This window comes from Corvus moneduloides, chromosome 2, assembly GCF_009650955.1.
Source record: "Corvus moneduloides isolate bCorMon1 chromosome 2, bCorMon1.pri, whole genome shotgun sequence".
Classification (NCBI taxonomy): domain Eukaryota; kingdom Metazoa; phylum Chordata; class Aves; order Passeriformes; family Corvidae; genus Corvus; species Corvus moneduloides.
The window spans coordinates 35,565,172-35,589,479 of record NC_045477.1 but is presented as its reverse complement, the minus strand read 5'-3'; the positions used below and the strand labels follow the sequence as shown (position 1 = coordinate 35,589,479).

Genomic DNA, 24,308 nt, shown 5'->3' with positions numbered 1-24,308 from the left:
CACACAACCATCGCGTCCTGATGTGGTTCACAGATCCTTACCACTTAAGCCAAGACTGGTTGTTCCATACCTATGGGCTATAGCAACCTGCAGACATCACCAGCTCGAGCAGATCCTCACATATTTGTAGAGATCTGATCCTGGAGTCACAAGGGGAACTGCTCTATTCTTAGCTCAGTGATAGCTGCACCATCTACACTTCAGTCCTTTATGGGACCAACTGGTGGTCCCATCCCCCTCTGCAGGCAGTAGCCTTAGACCCAGAACAGGACCACATTTTAAGAAGTGGCCATGGCATCCTGAACACCACTATCAGCATCCTGGGGTTATTTACAGAAGGAACGCTCCAAGCACTGGGTTCAAGGCCGCACACTGTGCCCACTGCAGTTACAACCGGTTGGCAACAAGATCCAGCACACCAGTCCAAGCACCATGCACCACCAGGGGACAGAGATGCCAGGTCTTCCTCCTGCTAACATCTCAACATGCCCCCCACGCCAGGCACGCACAGCTCGCCCCCTCGCACACCTCCTGGTGGTGAGGGGCCGTGGTGCTTACCCACGAGCACGGTGATGACCTTGTTGCTGGCATACTGCTCGATTTCCCGCAGCCACTCGGGCAGGCAGCGGAAGGACTCCTCGCAGGTGATGTCATAGGTCAGGATGAGCGCGTTGGCGCTGCGATAGTAACTCTGCGTGATGGACCGGAACCGCTCCTGGCCTGCCGTGTCCCAGATCTGCAGCTTTTGCCATGGCAAGGAAGGGCAGCAAAAGGCAAAAGAAAAAGTTAATTACATTTTTTTTATTTGATAGCAGCACCATTTTGACCTAAAAAAAATCCCCTTCAGGGCAAAACCAATCCTGGGAAAGCACTTAGCTCTTCTCCCTTCAGCTTCCCTTCCCCCAGCATTATTTGTTTCTGTTCCTGCACTTGTGGATTGAAATGCAAGGCACAAAGTCAGCTGGCACTGAGGCCGACAGCCCTGGATGCTGCAGGTCTGTCAGCTTCCATGCAACTTCTAGCATCTCCCTCTGCAGAGGGCAGAACTGCCAGCCTGGAGGGGCTAGAGGGAGAAAGTCACTTCTCCCACCCCTGAAGTCCAACAACAGCAGCTTCCATTCCCAAGAAGGAATAGGAATGCCTCTCCTCTAGCCCACAGATCTGGTTACAGTTATCCAGAGACAATGCAGTGATGGGTGGAAAGCACAGGACTGAACAAGGAGCTCAGCTGAAGGCTTATCTAAGGTTGGTAACACATTTCCTCTCTACAGCTTCAGCCATCTCATCCAGCTGCTCACTGTTTGCCTTCCCAACATGTAGAATTGGCTGACATGTCCTTAACTACATCAAAGAATCCTAAAATGGCTTGGGTTCCAGCCCCCCAGCCATGGGCAGAACACCTTCCACTAGACCAGGTTGTTCAAAGCCTCATCCAGCCTGGCCTTGAACACTTCCAGGGATGGGGCATCCACAGCTTCTCTGGACAGCCTGTTCCTGTGTCTCACCACCATCAAAGAACTCATGAATTTTTGCCAAACCCTCTGGATCCACAAAGACAACATATATTTCCCAATACAAACTAGACTTATACTGGTTTTATATTTTAACCATCTGATAGTTTTTGGTGGGTCACCAAAACCTCAATTCTTCAAAAAGAAAGTCCAAGAAACAAACACCCATGATTAACATAATTTCAAGATAAAAGATTATTTCTCTGCTTCAGCTTTTATTTTTTTAAAGCACCTCTCCCTGGAATTAAATATGTGGAAGGATGATTTCTAGCCAAAATCCTATGTACTTTGGGAAGAAAAAGGTAAAGTATTTAAGATTTTTTCCATATATTCAGCAGCCTGTACAGAGAAAAACTTATTCTTGCCCAGTTCCAAAGCTGAGCTATGCCAGCCAATCATCATAAATATGTTAGTTTGAAACGAGAGCTCTCAGTAGCAGCTTTTAGATGTGGGGTATAATTTTGAAAAAAAAGCCCACTTTTTTTTTGCAGAGAAAGTAATTGTGGCTGGCTCACAGCTCCTGGGCACCTTTGTGCTTTTAATCTCTTGGCATAGTTGTACTTAAATGGCTGAATCTGGTATCTGTAAAGTGACACACAAAACCGTAAGTGAAATTACTTGCACATGAAAACCAGATAATGAATGAGTCCTCCTTAAAACAAACCAGCCTCCAAACTCTGGCAGATGGAAAGATACAGATAATTCTGTTGTTACTCAGCTGTTTCCCGGGAAAAACATTTAATCACTGTCTACTGGCTAACTCCAGCCTATATATGCTCTGCCTTTACTGACATGACCTCTAAATTGATAAAAATTTGATGTGAATGTGTTCTTCCATTGCTTTAACCTAAGACATTGAAAGCAGAAGAGATTGTGCTGGGGAAAGGAGACATGAGTCCACCTGTGAGCTGGGTGCAGAAGACAGGGAAGAGCCCCCAGTCTTACAGTCACTGATAAACTCTTCCTGCACACAAAATACCCATCTCACACTTTCCCTCACTGGTCATTTCCATCAAATAAAATATTTCACAGCACTTATTTTATTTGTACAGTATTTTTTCCCTAGAATAAGCAAAGACAGTGTCTGACTCAGACTGAAGAAAATCTAGATGTTTATTTTTCTTGGTGTCAGCCGATGCTTCCTGCCCTCCCAACACTTGCACACACATTTAACTTTCCACTAATGAGATCACTGGTCCATATAGCACAGCCCTCTGCTTGCCACACTGATGGTGCTTAGCTTTGACCAGCACAGTAACTGCTATCTGCTTTGCTTCAATTTGTGGGCCCTCTTGGTACAAGTGCTGTGCACATTCTTGGAGTTTATTAGAAGAAGCCAGGCAGATCAAAATCCCCCACAACTGCACAGTGCTCTCTCAGCTCATTGGGCAGTCAGCTTTGGTAGCTGCTCATATCTGGAGGAGCTGGCACACAGCTTTCATACTAGGAAGTTCCTCTCCACTGACTGTATAATGCTGTTTTGAAAGCTGGAAAGTACTTTTCCCCAGAAATCCATAATTTATTTTCAAGTCTGAAAACTTTTTTGGTAAACAGCTCTGCTCCCTCATTCTGGATCTCAGCAGACATGCAGGGGAGGCTGCCCAGAACAGAGGCAAGAGTCATGGCTTGGGCAGTGCTAAATGAGCTGACAGCCAGAGCAGCTCTGCTCTCTGACTTCTTTCTGCTTTTCCCTCTCATTAAATGTTTATTCTCACAAGCACTGCTTACTCAAAAAGTTTCAGCTACAAGACCACTGAAAGAAATCTGTTTGCCTTCCAGACGCCAGAAGGCTCATTCCAGTGCCCAGATGTATCATACTAAGCTCCTATTAAGTCTTGGTCACTGAAACTGAGCTCCAGCAACTCCAATTTACAGCACTGGCAGAGGCAGGACAGGGACTTTAGGAACCCAGTATTTGCCATGCGAACTATAGCTGATACACCAGCTAGCACTTGCTGAGGCTCTGTGACACACAATCCTGCCCCAAGGTGATTCAGAGAGGACACTTGTGCATTCATCAGACATCTGCAGGGCAGCAGGGACTTTTCATGTAGCTTTTCATCCATGCCCCTGGGACAGCCCACACTGGCACAACTACTGCCAATACTCTCTGAGGAACTCTGCACCCTCAGTCCAAATTAGTCTTAAAACAGGATTATATCACAGGAGCAACACTTCAAACACAGACAAATCCTTAGGGCAAGTTCACCAGTACAAACCCCAGACCTCATGTACAAGTGATGTTCTTAAGGCTCCAGCCAGATGCTTGAAAAGGAGAGATACCTGAAGTAGATGGGATTCATGTCCTCCAGGACTTCTTTTCTGCCTCTAATGATCAAGACAGTCTTGAGACTGCTGGTTTAAACTATGTATATAAGGGAAAAGAATGAATTCCACCTCCAGTGCAGTGATTAAGCCATTTACCAGCTCAGATCCTCTGAGTTGCTTCACTGGAACTGGGTTTGGCTGAGAGAAACATCTCTGCTATCTATGAGCTTGGGACAAGCAGCATTCATGTCCTGGCCAGCCCTGCTAATCACAACCACCAAGCTGAGCACCAGCACTGCAGGGGCTACACGTGATCCTCACTGCTTCCCTGCCTGCTGCTCTGACCCACCTGCACAGCCATGTGCTGAGTATCAACTTGGTCTTTACCCAGTGAGGGATTTCTACATCTTGTCCTTCACCTCCTCAGGTGGGAAGGTCTCCTGGTGACACACCACCACTTCCCATAGGTTTGTAAGCTCCTCATTCAGCAGAGTGGCAGCCTGCTGATGTGACCATGGCTCTTAAAATATGTCCTAAACTTAGCAACACAACACCCCATTTTCTTCTTAAAAACCCTCTGTGGTGCTGTGTTACAGGTTAAAAAAAAACCAAGGCTGAAAAACTGCCCAAGGGCACTGTTTCCATCCCATTACTTACACAAGCCTAAAAAACAGGTCTCAATGGCACACCCAGCCACTGTCACACTGGTGCCACTCTCACATTGGGTTTGATATAGGCAGCAAGGGGAAAACTGCTGGTTTTCACTTTGATACCCCTGAATTTCATGCAGGCAGAGTAAATCCAGGAGCAGCTCAGGGACCGTGGACACCTTGATATTAGAGGCTCAAACAACCATACTCTTCTCTCATCTCAGACACCACAGTAGTTCAAGTGAAACCTCTTCTAATGAGCAAAGTGGTAGCAGCCAACACTTCTGAGCTCTGGAACCCAACCATGGATCCCATTAAAGCATGAGATTGGTCCCCAGTGTGTTTTGGCCCAGGCAAAGTAGTCCTCTGCCAAGTGATGCTCAGGCTCAGTTTGGGAATTAGCTCCAGACAAGGACAGTTTCCCAGCAGTGGTTTGATTGCAACCACCCTATTTTAGAGGGTGAAAGAGTTAAAAATATGGAGAACTTTGCCCTTTGCAGCTCAACCTGTTGGCTGAAATACAAGTACTGTAATCATCTCTGCTTCTCCCAAATCCATAACTTGGCAGAAGTGGAAGATGAGCCTTTGTTGTGCAGAACCATACAAGAAGCCTGTCCTCCCCAATGGCCATCTTGGAGCTCACAGGAGAAGACTTTCCTCAAGCACAGCCCAGTTTCTGCCTACCAGAAACACAGTGAGCAGATGCTGCACTGAAACACTTCGGGCTTCCTCACCTCCAGCCAGGCATGACCTTACCGTGTCCTAAGCAAGGACAAGAGCTTTGCAAGATCTCCCTGTTCCATTTTCTCCCCTCCAGTAGGTTCACTGTTACAATCCTGATGGTAATGGTGGAGAGGGGCATACAGATTGTTAGACCCTGCATTGCCTAAGCCACGGCAGACAGTTCTGCACTTCCTTGAGTGTCTTCCAGCAGTGGAAAGGCTGCAGCAAGAAACCTCACCTCTAGTACTGCCACATGAATTTACACTTAAAGTCATCAGGCTCCTACCTTTACTTTTTCACCGTTTATCTCCACAGTTTTAATCATAAAGTCAACCCCAATCGTGGCTCCTTGCCCTGGTGGGAAAAGCCCCTGGAAGAAAACAAGAGTTTGATTAAACTTACGTCTACAGCAAGACAAAACTCTCACTGGGTATCAATCCTCACCCTTTTCCATCTTCAAAACTATTCATCCGTTGTCCCCTTCCCATGACACTTATTTCCATCACATTTAGAGTGTGACATTTCCCCAGCATGAAGGTTACCATAAATTCAACCCTGTTGTGTTTTCCCTGCCTAATACACCCCTAGTTATGCAGCAAGTCATTGACTTCAGAGGTAAGAACACAGGAAAAGAAGGAAAAAAGAGAGAGGAAAAGCCCTTCTACTTCTGTGCAGTTGGAAGAGGCAGGGGAAGGGTGAGGACCTTCCATCCTACTTCCCAATGCACTGAAAGACGTGTGAACATCTGTGTGGGATGAGATGCATTTGCAACCTTTTGCAACCTCCACAGCACCCCATGGCACCGACAGGCATTTCTGGCAGCTCTCAACAACAGGGTCAATCTCTGCACAGCATCTCAGGAGTGAAGCACAGAGCAAGCCATCACCAATGCCACAGTCATGGCAAGGGACAGCACAATGCTGGTGGTATTTGATTGCAGCACCATCAGAAAGGAGCAGCAGCAAACGAAATGAGAGTTGGAGTTTTTGATTTCTGGTCTACCAAGGCATGCTGATTTTGGGGCACATCTACCCCCTACAGCAGCTGTGCTACCAAATAAGCAGCAGAAGTGGCCAAAGATTTTTGCTGTTAACCTTTTGGGTTTGACTAGCTTTAGTGCCACTGACTGCCACATGTTTTTGGAGAGCATCTAAAATCACTATAGCTTTAAAACTAAAATTAACAGTGAAGGAGAAAATTGCTGACAAATCCTAGTGGAGAGTGCAACCAAAACCCTGCAACTTGTGCTTTATGATGCATCACGTAAAGCCTTCCCTTCCCCTAGATCACAGAAGCATGGTCTTTTCCCTGCTATTCTGCCACAAAAAAAAGACATTGGACTGACAGCTCAGGACCCAGATTATCTATTTACTAATGGCAAGTAAAGGGAGAACTCTGTGCAGCAAAGGCTGGGGAGACCAGGCAATTTGTTGGTCCATTGTACTGGTCCAGAACACCACCAAAATAGGAAGAGTTGTCCCAGTGGCTTTCAGAGGGGACTTTCCACCTTCAGAGACGAATGAGCTTTCTCCAACACAAAAATCCAGAACAGGGCCAGGTGCAGCATTAGACACAGAAGTGCTGCTTGTGCCAGTATGTCGCTGTATGTGATGAATGCACCAAGGGTGTGAACAACAAAATGCTTCGGACCTGCGATGCTGGCAGAGCTCTCAGTGCAGAGCCACAGGCTCCATGCTCCCATCCCTGTGCTGTCCCCATCCCAACATTCCACAACCCAAGAGGTGGCCAACCTTACCTGAGTGAAGCGACGGACTAAGCAGGTCTTCCCCACACCGGCGTTGCCGATTAAAACAATTTTGAAGAGGAAATCATAATCTTCCATACTCATTTACGCAGCTGCAAGAGAGACAGAGAGCATACCACTGTGTGAACCAAGTCAGTGGGGACATGCCCTTTTATCCCTGCTGAACTTTATTACTCCAAATATTCAGAACAAAGGTCTCTTGGCACACACATGGCTCCTCAGATAAGGGAGAAGAGCACTTTTCACTCTGAGCTGGGGCATCCACATAGTCAAAGTCAGCTGCAGTGAAACCTTGGCCCCATTTTGGTTCTCACCTGGCTGCCAACAAATTAGAGATGCTGGTTGTCAGCTTTCCAAGCAGTGCTCCACAAACCTGAGACAGTGATTCCCAGATGTTCCCAAATGTTTGTTTTGCTTTTAACTACACCAGCTCCAAAGGACAGCACGGACTTTGTCACACTTTCTGAGGATCATGTAATTTACTCCTGTTAGGGAAATATCCCAAACCTCACCATGAGCTCCTCCAGGAGCACACTGGGTGCACACAGAGCAGGGATTGGGCACACATGAGGGCAGAACAGGTAAGGGACTTCATTTTTAAGCAAAAGCAGCAGTGTTTGCCTTAAAAACAGAAAGAGTTCATGTGCTAAAAGTGTATGAAAAGTGGGGCAACAGTTTAGCTGAAGTACAAGAGGTTTTTAGAAGAGAAGAAATAATGGACACTAATAGAAATATTACACTATGATAATTTTCTTTAGTTTTGTGAGGAATATTTAGATTTCTCAAATGGGAAGTGAACAGAGAGGCGCTTAGGAACTATCCAGCATACTCCATGCCCAAATCCAAGCTCCTTGGCAGGATGCAGAGACTGATATTTCAGCAATGTCACAGGAGATGGGCAGGGTTGCCTGCATGGGGGAAGACCCACACAGCTTCCTACACCACTCACAGCACAGGGAGGACCAAAAAGACAAATGCAGAGTTTGCTGCAGCTGAGCAAGTCATGAGGGATGAGCATCCACGCTTCCATCTCCAGTGCTCCCAAGGGTGCTGCCAACACTGTGCCAGAGAAGGGGTCTGTAACCTTCCAGGAAAGCAACAACAGCCAGAAGAGATTCAGCTGGAGACTTTAGGCAGAAAGAAAACCTCAGAGACAAGGGAGCAGAAGGGCAGTGTCCAAACCCAGCTACATCCAGGAGGATCCAGCTATTACGCATGGCACCAAAGACCTGTCCTCAAGAGATCAGAAAAGAGACAGATTTACATGCCATCAGTTTGGATACCATGTAAGGCAAAACCAAAACATCAGTACCTAACCCACCAGTACCTATAGACTAGGTAAAGAGTGAGGTGATAGAGTCAAAGATGGTAAGTGCAGCAGAAGTATGGGGCAGATAGGTGGGGAATGGGGGGAAAAAATGTATTATGAAAGTCCTATCCTCAGTAAATCCCCAGATAACTTAGAGGATTTTTACAGAGCTGATGAAGGGAGCAAATGCAGCCTGGGTAAAACCAGCTTCTCACGCTCAGTCTAAAGCCAGGGTGCTGTCTCCCAGTGCCTTCAGAGGTCCTTCCTTTGGAGGGTTCACTACAACACACACCAGAAGGCTCCAGCTACAGTCCCACCAAACAGCTGTGATAGGCTTATAGTCAAGCAACCAGAGAACACAAGATAAAGCTGAGACAGTCTGTTTCTGCCTGGCAGGGCACATTGAAACAGCTCTCCAAGCACCACCAAGAGTCTGGTGGATCTGAGGGCAAAAGAGGTAGAAGACTGACTCAGCTGCTTCATATCTATGTGGCCCTTGGCCTTTCCAACAGCCTGAAAAAAGGGTAACCACACCAGTTAGTGACTAATGAGCTGCATCACATCAGCAGGTGATTAGTAGAAATACGGCTGAGTCACTGCATAGACGTGTCACTTCACCAGGTCAGGGACACAGTGCAGCAAAGTGCCACCAAGCAGTAGCAGCTGGAGGTGTCCTGAGGATGCTCTGACTTCACCTTGCTCCAACACACATGTCCTTGCAGATCCTTCCTCTCAGCAGAGTGAAAGAGTGGGACCTTAAAGGATAGCCAAAAAAAAAAGCACAGTGTTTTATTTTCTGGGGTTCTTATTTTGTGTAATAATTTCTTATCTCTGTGTCTGGCTTTCCCAGAGTGGGAATGGATAACAACAGCATATTAAACACATGTTGACAGTGCTCTTAAATGAAGACTAAATGTTAATACAAGGTTTCACACTAGCTTCTTCCATGAAGAAAAATGTGATCATCCACTAAAAACTATTTCAAGGCTAATGATACTCACGCAGCACCGCATAATTATTCCTAGGATTCTTCATATGCCAGAGGGTATGCTCCCCCTGGAGAGATATCAGTTCCATTACTTGAACCCTAAACAATCCAAAATTCAAATTTATCTTCTTAGGAAGCTTAAAAATAAACTTTCTCTGCAGATCTTAGAGGTCAGAAATGCTAAATGGCTCAGACATACCCTAGAGTTATGTCTGATCCCGTTCATTAGGCTCTAGGACTAATCACATGTGATAATGACCCCAAATGGGAACTGAAAGATGAGCCAAGACCATAAAACAAACCATGCAATGATGAGATACAAGCAGTCAGGGCATGGGAAGGGAGCAAGCAAAGGAAGCAGCACAGAAGAGTGCTAAGTGCTTTGTGGGGCAGAGTGGGCAGGTGAAGCTGACCATCGCTGCCCTGCCACCCCAGCTGGTGTTTCTCCCTCTGAGTGCACACACACCACCCCAGCACTGATGCTGGACACACAGGCACAGCCTCGGCCACACGCCCAGCCTTGCAGCCAAGTGACCTTTGCTGCTGACTCAGGCTCACATTCCCCTCCCCTCTCCCCAGAGAAGATGTGTCTCAACCTCTACCCCACTGGCCACAGCTGGGGAATGTGCATCTCAGCAATACAGCACACTGATTATATGCTTAAAAAGAAAAACCCAAAACAAATGCAGAGCACAACTTTTCTATTTGTTTTTGTTTTCTTGGGTTTTTTTGGTGTGGGTTTGTGTTTTTTCTTCCCCTCTCTTTTCTTGTGTTTGCAGGTGCAGGGCTCTGCCTCACATCCCTGCAGTGATTTAAACTGTTCAGGATGCAGCTGCCTGTCCCACCCTCTGGAGGAGACAAGACCCTGCAGTGAGGGCAGGGGATGGGATGCCAGTCCACGCCTCAGCCACCCCTCACCACATTAACTTCAATCACAAACACTGCAGCACAGAGACATGCCCTGTCATGAGATGAAGCAGGAGTAGAGCCCAAGGCTGGCAGCAGGGCAGAAAATTTGGTTTCACAGCTGTTTTTCCCCAAGGCAGTTTATGCAGCTGGCATCCCAACCAGCCTCCATGGGCTGTTCCTGCCAGCCTCACAAGGGATCCGTTTTGCGGGGTTTTATTTCATTTGTGTCACTGCTCTGCTTCACTCCATCATGCAACCCCACACATGGTGACTCTGGACAGAACAAGAGGGATAAATTGAAGCAGGGTGACCACCTGGAGAGGTGGTCTGTCAGTGGGAATGCAACTGAAGGACAGCTGGACATGTTTTAGACTTAGCTAGTTTTCACAGATTCAAAGAATCATTAAGGTTGGAAAAGATCTCTAAGATCATCAAGTTCAGCACTGCCAAGTCCACCACTACAGCATTTCCCTGACACATCTACATGTTTTCCAAACACTTCCAGGAACAGTGCCTCCACTACTTCCCTGGGCAGCCCGTTCCAGTGCTTCAGCACCCTTCTATGAGGAAATTTTTTCTAATACCCAATCTAATTCTCCCCGATGCAACTTCATGCTTCCTCTCATCCTACTGCTTTTCACATGTGAGAAGAGACTGACCCCTACTTCACTACAGCCTCCTTTCAGGCAGTTGTTGAGTGAGAAGGTCCCCCTGAGCCTCCTTTTCTCCAGGCTAAACACCCCCAGCTCCCTCAGCCACTTCTCATCAGACTTGTGCTCCCTCATCAGTTCTGTTGCCCTTCTCAGGATATGCTCCAGAACCTCAGTGTTTCTCCATTTGGGCAAGACAGTGCAATAAATGCTCTTGGTGTTCTTCAGTTATTAATTCCAATTCAACCAAAAGACTGGTGAGATCCACCCAAACCAAAAGCACGGGGACCAGAGGCTTTCACCTCTCCTTCTCTCACCCAAGCTTGTACAAACAAGCTCCTGCTCCCACAGAGACACCTGAAAAAGGAATGCAGAAGCTGTGGGCTGCTTTTCCCATGCTCATGTTCAGCTGCTGTTGACCAGCACCCCCCGGTCCTTTTCCACCGGGCAGCTTTGCAACCACTCTGCCCCCACTTTGTGGTGCTGCCTGGGTTGCTGCAATCCAAGTGCAGGACCCAGCACTTTGCCTTGTTGAACCTCACACAGAGGTTCAGATCCAGCTTTGCCTCAGATCCAGCCTGTCCAGATCCCTCTGCAGAGCCTTCCTGCCATCCAGTAGATCAACACTCCCACTCCACTTGGTGTGATCTGCCACCTGACTGAGGGTGCCCTTGATCCTCTCTCCAGACCATTGATAAAGATATTAAACAGAAGTGTCCCCAAAACTGAGCACTTGGGAACACCACTTGGGACCAGCTTCCAGCTGGATGCAACTCCATTCACCACCTCTCACTGGGCTCAGACATCCAGCCAGTTTTTTCCCAGTAAAGAGCTGGATGAAAAACAGAACTAAAACCAAACTATCCACAGTTGCAAAGGTTTCTCCACATTTAAGGATTAATACCAATACCATATCAAGCCAGGAATACTGATAACTTGCACCTCAGCTCTATCCCACCTCAAAATCCCATTACAACCTACTGCTGCAATTAGAGACAGAAGGATCTGCAGCCTCTTCACCTGTTGGATCTAACCAGTAGGCCAGGGCAGGTTTTGATGTATTTATACAGTTCTCAAGAAACAAGTCTTTTCTGTCTTTCATCATCCAACAGCTATAAACAAAAACAAATTTACCCAAACATCTCAAGTTCAAAGAGCAGCAGTTATGTATATAGATATTACATTGACTGCATACGCCATATGAGCCACAAAATTCAAAGCTAAGGGTAATATTTCAAGCAGAAAATTATTCCTTGCAGGCCAGAAAATCGCAGGGAATTCAGGTCTGGACATGCTGCTGCATTACGTAACTCAGGATAAAATATTTTAGTTTCCAAAGCACCTGCCAACCCAAGCAGGCTCCTGCACTCAGCAAGCATGAGCCCAGCTCATGCCCCTCGAGCAGCCTGGATTTCCCTCTGCTTCCCTGCCCATATTCCTCACTCCTCATCTCCACGGGGTTAAATTTCACTTCCATTCACACTAGAAAAATTAAGAGGGATTTAATTCCCAAGAAAGTCTGGATCATGCACGCCTCTGTGCTGATGGTGACAAAGCCACAAGTGCATGGGATCCACACTCTCAGTGTGGTGCAACATTAAAACTCCGGGAGTGTCTTCTCCAAAATCAAAGGAGAAAGATGTATTGTAGGCACTTGGGGTTGCAGAGCTTGACATCTCTCAACTCCTCCCATCACACTTGCCATTGCAGGTGAGCTAAATCCAGTTGCCTGTGCTCTGGCAATCCTAAACATACCTCTTCAAGGAACGGAGAAGGTCCCAACAGTGCTCAGTAAAGCCATCCAACACTTCCAGGAGGCATCAAGTAACTATGCACATAGTGTAGGAAGGCATGGGGCTTCCCCGTGCACAGCAGGCCCAGCAACACTGGCTGATGAGCTCCTGATCACTGAAAAGTCTGGACACATTTTAAAAAGTGCATCTGGAAAAAAAACCAGCTTATTACAAAAACCTCAGCCCTACCCTATATGGAGAGATTCCTGCTCCTCAACGCTTTGCTCAGGATGTTTCTCTTACAGCAACCAAGCAGGTTGAGTAGGTACAACTTGTCATGTATCAGATGTATGTTCTATCCCACAGATACATTTTTATAAATGAAAGAAAAGCTGAAGCTTTAGATCAATGACCATACAGATCACACAGCCCTTACCTCTTTTGCCACCATGGAAAATTTGCAGCTCACTGGACTACTTTGCTCAGGTCATGGTTCACACATGAGTTGGCCTCCAGGAGCTTGTGCAAGTTCTACAGAGGAACCCACTGACCAGCAACTACAGCTGCTTCACCATGGAACAAGCAGGTAAATCCAGCACCAATATCATCCCCAAGAAGAGCCTGGAGCCAGAGCTCCAGAGAACAGGATGCTCTGCTGTGGTGCTCACACTTACCATGAGACGCGCCAGCCTTACCTCTGGCTGGACACCAGACGTAACTGCCTGCAGACTGCCCTCTCCATCTGCCTGCTTTGCTTAACACTAGAGGTTACAGATCTCACATTCAGGAGCAATCTTTGGATTTTCACATATTACTGACATCCCCTGATAGGGAAAAGGCTTCGTGTCCAGTCTGTCCACGTCTGGGCAAAGTCCTCTGGGGGGCTTTGGTACTGCTGGTGTCAAGAGCGGCATTAGCACACAGGATTAATCCTTTTTGGTTGGATGGTGGAAAGATGTGTTTGGGTTGGACACATCCTTGAGGATCAGCACCACCAAAGATCCTTCAGGAGAGATCAGGCAACTCAGAGCTTGCCTGGTGCAGTGTCCTCATCTAACTTTCTCACCTCCTGGAGGGAAAGGGGAGTCATTGACATTTGTGCACGTCAGCATTGGGAGCGGCCATGGAAGTGCTAAATATCACATGCAGACAGCAAGTTATATTCCATCAAACACATCTGAGGACTGAACTGTTAATCAATGATAATTCTCCTCGCACAGATAAACTATTCAGATTTCTGTGTTGCATAGGAATAATGAGGTACATGCCGTAGTTACAAAATGATAAATAGAAAATTAATTTCTTTAGGATTAAAAAAAAATCCTGCTGATATGCACAGCCACAATGCCTCAACAGTGTCTGACCAAACCACACACCAGCACCCCCAGGACACACACCAGCTTCAGAAGCATGAGAACAGCCTGACACTCCATTTACTGTCAGAATCTGAGTTTTCACTGCAAAAAAAGTTGGTGCAATATTAACACATGCTTTTATAAACACCTTTTAAGACATGCTTGGAGATGGAGACAACACTGCATGCTCAAAACAACACTCCCTTGGTCTTGGCCACATTTTAGCACATCATCCGACCACCAAGCTGTACGCTCTGAAGCAACATGTTTTTGTGTGTTGAAGCAGTCACACTCAGCCAGCACAGCAGACAGGCTGACTTCCAAGTGTGGAAAAAACTGCATTGCCAGAAATCCAGCCAAAAAATGCTGTTTCATCCACTCAAAAACAACAGCCTCTTCCCAAAGGGAAAAAAAACCAAAAAAAACCCCCAACAGAATTATTTTTTTAAGCTACAGCCAAGAGGTAACTGAAACATATCTTGCATGGGAAAGCCAGGAAAGCTTACTAAATCCAGCTCTCTATGTGAAATGAAGCTCCCACACCAAGACATGACCCACCAAAATGGGGAACCCATCAGCAACTTACATGAGATTTTGTGTCCTTAGAAACCAGGTGCAGGATCAGGCTGAACCCCAGGTGTCTCCCACGAGGTTCCTGGGGACAGTGCACCTACAAGCAGCGAAGCACCCAACTCGCAAGGAGGCAAAGCCAGTGGAGAAACCAATCCTCAGTTTAGAAGAAAGGCTTGTGCATGTCAAATATATAAAAAGCAAAGAAGTCTCCTGATGCATTAGTTTGCTGGGCTGGCATGGGTTTGAGTGGCATCATGATCATACATGGAGAAGTTTTGAAACTAGGTGACAAGACCCTGCTAAAAAACTGGCAAGATTCGACAGACTGACACCATCATTTTTGAAAATAGATGAGAAAAGCTATCATAACCAAGGAATTTCAATAAAGTATTTACAGGAACATCGTGACTCAAATGAGGTTGCAAGTGCAGAATTAGCACAAGTGTAACTATGCCATTTAGCAGTGACATAAGAATCATAAACGTATTGTGAAATATGAATATGAGCCTTAGACACACTTTCATAAGCCAGCCTACCCAAGAAAATTTTCTTGAGTTTTAACTGCAGTGACATATCTTACTGCTGTTGACCTTCTTGTTTTCATTGTGTCAGAGACTGGGGTATGAACAAAATAAAAAAAAGTTCAATAAGGTTTTATTTAGCAAGAATGCTTTTTAACTGAAAAAATAAGCCATTATTTCCATCTCTTCACTTCTGCTTAAGTAAGCTTGTGATTTACTGGGATTTACATCACTTCTCCATCAAACCTATTAGAAGTAACAAGTAATTAAACCTCAGCTAATTGCACTTTCAGGTGTCTGAGGTCTGGGCTGCGCTTGGTGCCTCACAGCTTGGGGCTGTGGGCTCCATGCAGCCCTGTGCATGATGCTCCTCTGCCATGCCATGCCAATGCCATACCACTGGTGAAAGCCAGGTTGTGCCTACTCAACAGCATCCTGGAATAGCAATCAAAAAGCTAAAAAAACCGCTTTTGGCTCAGGACAGATATATCATACCTAAAGTCTGAATATAAAATATATAAATATATTCCAAAATACATTATATATATATATTTAAATATATAGTACATATTTTATATATATCATAAATATGTAATTGAAATATTAATAAATTAGCAATACCAGCAGCAGAGGAAGAGGCAAAAAGAAAGATAAAAATCATAGATCCATACAATAGTTTGGGTTGGAAGGGACCTGTGAAAATCATCCCTGGAAATGTTCATGGCCAGGTTGCATGAGACTTTGAGTAATCCGATCTAGTGGAAGATTCCCTGCCCATAACATGGGAGCTGGAACCAGCTAATCTTTAAGGTCCCTTCCAACCCAAACCATTCTAGGATTCTACAATAACACTTCATTGAGAGGAGGTCAACCCCTAAACAGCTCCTCTCATACATTTTGTTACGGTGTGAAGTGCAGTGATGCAGCCCCCTCAAGACAATTGCTTAAAGGAACTTTACCCAGGAACAAGCACAAAAAATTATCAGGGCATTAATTTGCAAAGTTCAAGTAACCCACCTTCAGTCAGGCATCTGCATTTGGGTTACAGGGGCAGCTTCTTCCTGGTGACTCAAGAAGGTGGCTGTCACTCCCAGGCAAAACTTTCAGGCATGCCCCCTAATTCAAGTGCAAGCCTACTACTACAGAGTTGGATTGTTAAGAGAAAAGGGTTCTTTGTTGTGGTTGTTTTTCAACTTAAATGAGGAAATTAAAAAGTGACCCTGTGTTTCGGCTGGAGGCTCCTTTTTTACAAGCACACATGCAACATCGTGTGTGAGCCATATGTGAGCTGTGCATCACATCCATGCCACCACAATAGGAAAGGCAGCACTTTGCCACAGCACGTTTGCGCTTCAGAAGAACTTCTGCCTCTGTTACGCCTTTTAAAGGAAGGATTCCTATCTAGAAGTGGTAGCATTTTTGAACATGAAGTGATAGGATAGGAGGAATAAAACACAGTTGAGTGTTACAGGCTTTTGCCTCCAAAGATGAGCTTGGAATCCTCCTCTGCCACTAAAGTCAAGTTTGGGGTGATAAGTTCTCAGCTATTCCTAGGCTGATTATTGCCCCTCAATTTACCACCTCCTATTTCCAGGTGGGAAGCACATTTTACCTGTAACACTCATGCTCGTGGCACACAAGCACATATGCTTCAGCTTCCTAATGGAACTACACCACCAGCACAAGCCCTGTGTGTGCCCTCTAAGAAGTTTTCCCCTCTAAAAATGGCCTCATCTGATGGAAACCCCTCAGCCGGGATCAGCCATCCTGTCTGGCAAGTGACTGAGCTGGCAGGGAGTATTCTTTGCATTTCTGCAAAGAAACACTGCGGTACAGCTTTAACTGTGGGTATCTGCCAGAGCAGCAGATGTTTCAGGAAAACAAATTGTTCAGAGAGGGAAGAAAGAAGAAACAATAGAGACTTGGGTGTAGCTTCAGGACTGGCTTAAGATGATGTCTCCAAAGGGAAGGCTTCCAGCCGTGCCTGCTCCAGACATCTGCAGGAGGAACCCAAGCCAGATGGGAAAAAAACCCGAGGGTGGGGCAGCAGAATTAGATATTACAGCCTGGGCTACAGAATTTAACTTTGTAAAGAAGTATGTTTACTATCTCGAGTATCTCAGTAACAGTAACTTCATATCATGGCTCCCAAGTAAGATCTCTATGATGATATCACAGGTCTCTTAGAAGGTAAGGAACAGTTTTCATGTCTTGGTTACATTTTAGCTCACACATTAACACGTAGCCTGTTTTCAGTTCCCCTTATAGTTTCAGGTGGTTACAGTACTTTTTATTTGCCCTAAACCACTGCAAATGTGCAGTTAGTCTTCTAGGGCAGCTAACTGCTGTTAAAACCTCATCTCAGCTTTGGACCAGCTGCAATTCAAGAAACTGCACAGGGAAAATTTGGCACTAAAACAAAGCCTTAAACACAAAAAAAGCAGCTCTTTAGCAGAAGCTTTCTGCTCCAGGCCTCCTACCACTGCAGGGATATTACTCAAATAGCTTACCTAAAAGTACAAAATCTGAAAACATAATTTAAAAAATTGTGTTCCAGGGTCTTTGAGATTTACTGTTTAGAGCTGATGCAGCAAGCAGTACCTTAAGGACTAAGCAGACAGGGCCCCACAAAACCAAGCACCGCATGTGCATGCACACACATATTAAAAGATGGCATTGGTCACAGCAGCTCTCCAGCCCAGATAAATCACCTCTGCACACCTCCACACCCAGCTCAGCTACTCCCCATCTCCAGCCACATGGGTTAATAAATTATTGCAGAGATCTGCAGAGAGAGATTTGCATTTGGGGAGAAGGTGAAGGCACAACCGCAGCTTCTGCGGCACCGATATTCACCCTTTTGATGTCACCAATGACCAGCAACTCTGTGACACAGCCCAGGATCTCCCAAAGAATGGGGCTTTTGTTCAAAAATATGGTCCCATCTCCCAGGGCTCTTCCAGTATAGACATAGCTGTATTATAGATAATAGCACCCAAAAATATAATATATATATTTTCCTCTATAATTACTATCTCCTGGCAGCAGCCCTCTGAAGTTTTTACCTCTTTGGGACTAAGATTAGGAAACAAAGTTACTTCCTCTTGCTCACTTAAAGCAAGCAGCAGCCAGTCCTTCGTAGACACTGACGCCAACATGACGTGTGCAGCCTGGGCAGTGCTGCCACTGGGACAGGGACCTTTGCACTCACAGCTGCATGGTCATGGGGACACAACTTGGCACGTCAACACCGTGTTTGTGACCATCTATTTTTATTCCTTAGCAACAGAGCAGCTTTTGGGGTTGGGCTTTGAGTTTGTGGGACTTTCTTTTGTGTGTTGAATCTATATTTGGTACCCTGAGGAAATTCCTAAACAGAAGATAGCAATTTTTAAAAGGGAGGATAAATGCTGGCACTCAGCTCTGCTGACAGCAACACCAACACCAGGCTCTTGGCTCTTGGAGTGTGAAGTGCTCAGACCGGGAGCCAAGGGAAGCCCTCACGTGGACCAAGCATCAAGAGTCATATCCCTCACAATTTCTGCCTTTGCAATACCTTGCCCTGGCATAAGAACAGGAAAAGATTTATTGGCTCATAAAGTCTCTAAGCCATTTGTATCCTATGTAAACCAACATCTCCAAGGCTCTGAGCCTCATCACTGTTCAGCACCTCTGATGGGTCCCACGATAATTTTTGTCCTGTGGGAGACAGTGCTGTAGCTGAGTGGTCCTGTCTCAAAGGGGGAGAGGGGCAGAGGGGGGAAGACTTCAGTACAATACAGCAATTCTGAACTAAGATACCGCCCTTACCATAAATCATGGAAATATCAATATCCCCCAGCTCTCTACAGCTCTTAAATAAAAACATGCAAATTAAATCCTGACTAATCTACATAAGAAAAGCAAATAACACCTGATGTTTCCCAACTGTTAGCAACATGGCCTTAAAAATTAAAAAAAAAAAAAAAAAAAAAAAAAAAGGTTTAATCATAGGAAGGATAAAGATATCACATGGCTTGGCAGTTTCATTGGTTGTCATGGCAAATGAAAATCCCTGACTCTCCAACTTGCCTGTTTTAGAGGAAAGGAGACAACAAAAATGCCCTTTTTTATGACTAGAAAGGAATGTTTTCCTAATAATCACTCATGAACCCACTGCACACTATATATAAACAGCTGCTCCTTCTCAGGGAAAATGTTTGCTGTTTCTTACTGAGCAGCTCTCGGGGATCCAGGCAATTCAGCCCGAGCAGACATTCAGGCGTGGGTAATGAAAATCATGTGCTCTTGTATGTGGTGACTTCTTGCCTGCCAAAGGGAGCCTGAACTAGCTGCAAGGGGGGTCTCAGCTCCACGAGGGCTCAGCCACCAGCGCCCAGGGGAGGCTGCCAGCACAGCACGGCCAGGAGAAGCTGGCAGCAGCGTGAGCCCCCTCTTCTGCTCCCACACTCAGCATCACCCTGCCATTTCTTGCCACACGTCCAACAATGGGTGTCATTTCCTGCGTTCTCAAAGCAAGACAGAGCCATGGATATTTGTGCGAGTTTTAATCTGCCAGACAGGTAACAGCAGAAAAGACACCCCGGTGTTTGCTCCCACCCAGGCAATCCAAAGCACCTTGCACCCTGCCTGCATGACCAGCATCACACATCTTTCATTACAGTAGATTTTCTAAATATAGGGAGATAATTTGGCTGTAACTTCAAGAGCAGGTCCCCAGAGAGCCTGCACCTTCCAGTCACACTGCCTTTTGTTTTTGGCTGCATGCTAAAAATCTGGGAGGCTGAGAATAGCCCCACAGCAGATTTACATCACTCATTTCACTACCAGGTTTTAGTTCATTGGTCTGTCTCCAGCCCTTCCCCTCCTGCAAATTGCTCTTCCCTCCTGGTCTTCAGTGCAGTACTTTTGTCTAGAAGGAACAACAGGACCCCAAGGAATAACGTTTATTGTACAGTGCGGTAAGCAGTGCTCCCCTGTGGGTTAGGTTTTTTCCAACACCCCCATCCACTGTGGGGTGGGATCAGAAGTTGCACCACCATGGACAGGCAGCTGCCTGGAAAGCAGCCCCTTCTCTAAGGAAAGCTACAAGCTGTTTCCCTTATCTTCCCAACAAAGCAGCTCTGTGTCAACCTGCACCACGGCACTCCAACTCTGGCTGTGTACGTACACTGAGGGCCACATCCTCCCAAGGTCCCCAGCCTCAGTGACTTTGCACTGCAGAGCCTTCATTGCAACAGCTAAACCATGCTCCTGCACAAACCACATCCATGTTTGGATGTTTAGCAACAGCTAAACCATGCTCCTGCACAAATCACATCCATAATCAGGGATGCCCATACAAATAAGCTAAAGGTAATGAGATAACGCATGCATAACTAATTTGGATCCATTATCTTTTGGTTACAAGGCAGAAGGAAGGCAAGACATCATCGTCCTTCCTCCCCAGCCAGGCCGCTCCTGCAGGACTGCGGGTGAGACACCCCCCTTCATTTACAGCCTGCATGTACCAAAACGAGGTCACTTTGTATCAACTGTGAGATAAATAGATTACCACAATAACTTCAGCTGCAACACTGAATTGTATCACAAGCCTCGTACATTCACCCTTACCCACACCACGGAGATGAAACATTCAGGTTACTGAAGTTACTGGGAGTGCAATCACAAGCCAAGGGATGTAAGAACTCGGCTCTTTCACCCATCCAGTAAGTCAAATACACAGAAAACATGATTTTTCCATGGAAGACTCCAGCCAGACTACCCCTCATCACGCTGGTCCTGCATTATCCCCTCCCTGCAAGGGTTGTTGGCTTGCACACTCAGTCCCCTGGTGGTTCAGGGTCCAGGGTGTTTCTGGATTGCTGTGCACATGGGTGGATGCAGGAATGAATGGGCAAGGGAGAGAGCATGGGCCAAAAGGAAATTAGAAGGCAGGCTGCGAAAGAAAAAGGGAAACAGAAAACCAAAACCAAGCAAGAATAATTCTCTCTGGGTATTACAGCAGAGCAGGCTGGCACTATTGGACACCACACAGTTTTACTGCTTTAAGTTGAAAGGATGTGACAAAGCAAATATTTTCCATCCTGACTAGGAGACTTAGGCTACAGTTAGTTACACTCAGGTGTTCAAGATCTTGACACACAGTCCTGGAAGAAAAGTGCTTCAGTCACAAAAAAGACTGCATTTTCAGCTTCTAAAATACTTATATACTTACACATTCTCCTTTAGAACAGAGCTTGACAATTGAGATGGTATGAGCCAGACAGACTGTGCTTATGGGGGTAAGGCACATTTCACATTTGTTCATCCCTTGCATTTTCCCAAATTTGCACAAAACTATTTGGACTAGCACCATTTGTTCTTTAACAAAATGGGCAGTCTAGCCAAAAATACTACTTGTAATTCAAAACTCAACATAAGGCATTTTTATTTAGCAAAATAAAGAATTCCCTCACATCATGTTTCAGTTTGCCATTTATCCCCTCAAACACAAGCACAGTCTCGCTGCCCCCCAGCACAGCATGCTCCCACCAAGTGTAAAGCGATGCACGAAAAACAGCTCCTATTGCACAGCAAATTGCCACAAGTTAAAGAGATTTCATGTCTAACAGAGCCTGTGTAAACCAAAGACAAGACTTCTGTAGAAGCTCTATATTTATTTCCAGTTCCTTCTCTATGTATTTCTATACTACATGTGACTGAAATTGGATATGCAGAGAACAGAATAGTTTTGGGTTTGGTTTTTTGGGGTTTTTTTTGGTGCATATTTATCCTCTTAGCAGGTAAAAGAGGTGAAGGCCAAGGCCACAAGTCAGAATATAAGATGATTTTTGGCTCTGCTGATGACTGCTTGCAGGACAGGTCCTGTACGGCACTTTAGATTTTACTCTTTCCAAGGCAACAGTCATCAGCACTGTCCTGAAATGGCACTGCAAGCCCAAATCTACCCATCCTGCAAAGCTCTGTGCAAGGAACTTGTACAGAAGCATTATATTACATTTAAACTTTAAAAGCAGATTTATTAAAAATCACTGGTTTTCTCTCTGAAAACAGAGGGTTTACAAAGACTTGCACAATTTTATTCCAGTCATTTAACTCCAGCAAGAACATAAGAATTCGAGCTTTGAACCACCTTTTAAAACTACTCTGTCCTCCAACCTATTTAGCTTCTCTCCAAAGGAAAAAAAAAAAACCTTCCCTCTTAACGTGTGCTGCTGCTCCCTTGTAGCCAAAGCACCCCAGTGTCTCTGCAATAGTAACGTGAAAAACAACCTAAATGGAGGCAACTTCAACTACTGGATACATGTATGATAAAAAGCAACAGAGAAGCTGCTGTGGTGGTAAAGAATCCAGGCAGGGTAACAAGGCTTGTGAAACTGGCTTCATCTGGATTGGGATATTTGCTTAGCTGGCAGTACTCTCAATTGCTACATATGATGGTGAAAGGAAACATGCTACAGCTGTAAAAATCTAGGTTTAAATAGAAAAAAAAAAGGTGGTTTAAAAAACCCATGAGGCAATTTTAGGTTATGATTATAAAAGGAAGAAATAAAATTTATCGGTTTAAAAGACAGGGGAAACAGGAAGAACAGAATAATACGGGATGAATCTGGGCTAAGGATGTCTAGGCAGATGCTCCTGGAGGACCAAGACATGAGCCCAGCCAGCTGCACTGCAGAGAGGAGTATCCCTGCCCAGCACAGCAAAAAAGGGCAGGAAAAATACTGCCCAGAGGGGAAGATGGGAAGAACACATGGCAAAAACTATCCCTAACTCTGGAATGACACCTGCCAGCTACCTACAGAGATAAAAGCAATGGGGTTACCTCTGCCAAAAGTTAGAACACCCTCTGCTTTTAAGATTGCAAAGGAGGTGCATATCCTAGCAAGACTGTGTGTTGGATCTGGGAATCCAAATTCAAACCCTGAGCACAAATCAGGTTCCAATGCAAATCTCAGTGCCAGCCTGAACAACAGTCATTACAGCCCCAGCTAACACATCCATCTGTAACAGAACATGCATTTGTAAGTCACAAATAGGCTTTTGGTTTGCTGTCAGCAGCACCAAACAATCCAAGACAATCGGGGAATATTAGGCATTAAAGGTCAAGTATCCCATTTGTGGTGCAATGCAAGGGGACAGATTTGAGTATCATTTTGGCATAGACACGTAGGTGGGCTCATGGCAAAGACAAGTGTTCCACATCCAAAAAAGTCTATGTAGCATTTGGAGTGAAGAACTTCCCCTCCAGTGGGGAGATAGAAGTTTTCACTGTGGGCTTGCTAACCCCATGCTTTGGTTCACAGCTCGTTCAATGCTGCTCTGCAGGAGCCTCACATACTGCCCAAAGTTACAGCCAGAGGCTCCAAGTGCTCCCTGAAATTGATTTGGGTCTCTTTTCTTGGCAACTATTAACCTCTTCTCTCCCTTCCCACAAAATTGCACAAGCACCAAGGGAGACTTCCCAGGTACAGCACAAGAGTTGCAGATAATGGGAGTCACATGGAAAGCACCATGTTTGCTTTTTTTTTTACATTAATTACACTTACAAAGTCAGTGAAGACAGTGTGTGCTTTTTAGAGCAGGTCTGCGTCCACTCATGTCTGCCCCAAAGCCAGCAAAATAAAGCCTCAGCATGGTTACAAACATGATCCCCTTCAACCTCAACACAAATACACTCCTGGACAGATCCAGAGCCTGGCTGTGATAAGCACATAAGAATTAGGAAGCCACAATTAAATAAGTAATATAGAATAAAGGTAAGGTATTCCTTCATTCATTACAACAAACAACACTTTGAACCTGAAACTAAGTTGAACATTAGCTGAGTTATGTAAGAGCACCAGAGGAGTGTTACAGACCCTATTTGTGTGGTGTGTCTGCTTCACACACTTCCTTAGACTGTTCTCCCTTTTGTTATTTGCTCCTTTTTGTTAATGACACGAGTTTTCTTTACACTAGGTTGCACAGAAGGTTGTATTGACTCCAACAACATATATGTGAGTTGTGCTTTGAGGGAATATATTACTTTTGTTTGGTCTATCACACTGAAAGAAGCTTGTGGCATTTTTAAAAGGTTGAGGTCAAAAGCTTCACTCAACATTTAACTACTGAGAGCACACTTTCCACCTCACACTACCCCCTCGTACATCCTTTAAATTTTAAAGGGAGAGCAAGTTGCACATAGACAGTACATACATATTTCCCCTTTCCTCATCATTAACAGTAACTTCAAGCCTGTACCATGATAAAACTTTTATTAGAGGCTGGTTGCCTGGCTATACTCTGTGCTATAGAAAAATGCCTTACTAAGAATTACTGTCAATCTCTGAGCACTCTGTACACACAGG

The 24,308-nt window shown here is 45.4% G+C and overlaps 1 protein-coding gene across 1 annotated transcript in view; it reads right to left on the bottom strand.

The window, feature by feature from the left end:
- Positions 1-24,308, bottom strand: part of RAB30 (RAB30, member RAS oncogene family) — a 48,702-nt gene that overhangs the window by 10,048 nt on the left and 14,346 nt on the right. Inside the window, exons 2-4 of the mRNA XM_032099108.1 lie at positions 6,909-7,009; positions 5,439-5,522; positions 559-742 (exon numbers count right to left, since the gene is read on the bottom strand). Coding sequence (XP_031954999.1) covers positions 559-742; positions 5,439-5,522; positions 6,909-7,001 — 361 coding nt within the window. The 5' untranslated portion in view covers positions 7,002-7,009. The remainder of the gene's footprint in view (positions 1-558; positions 743-5,438; positions 5,523-6,908; positions 7,010-24,308) is intronic.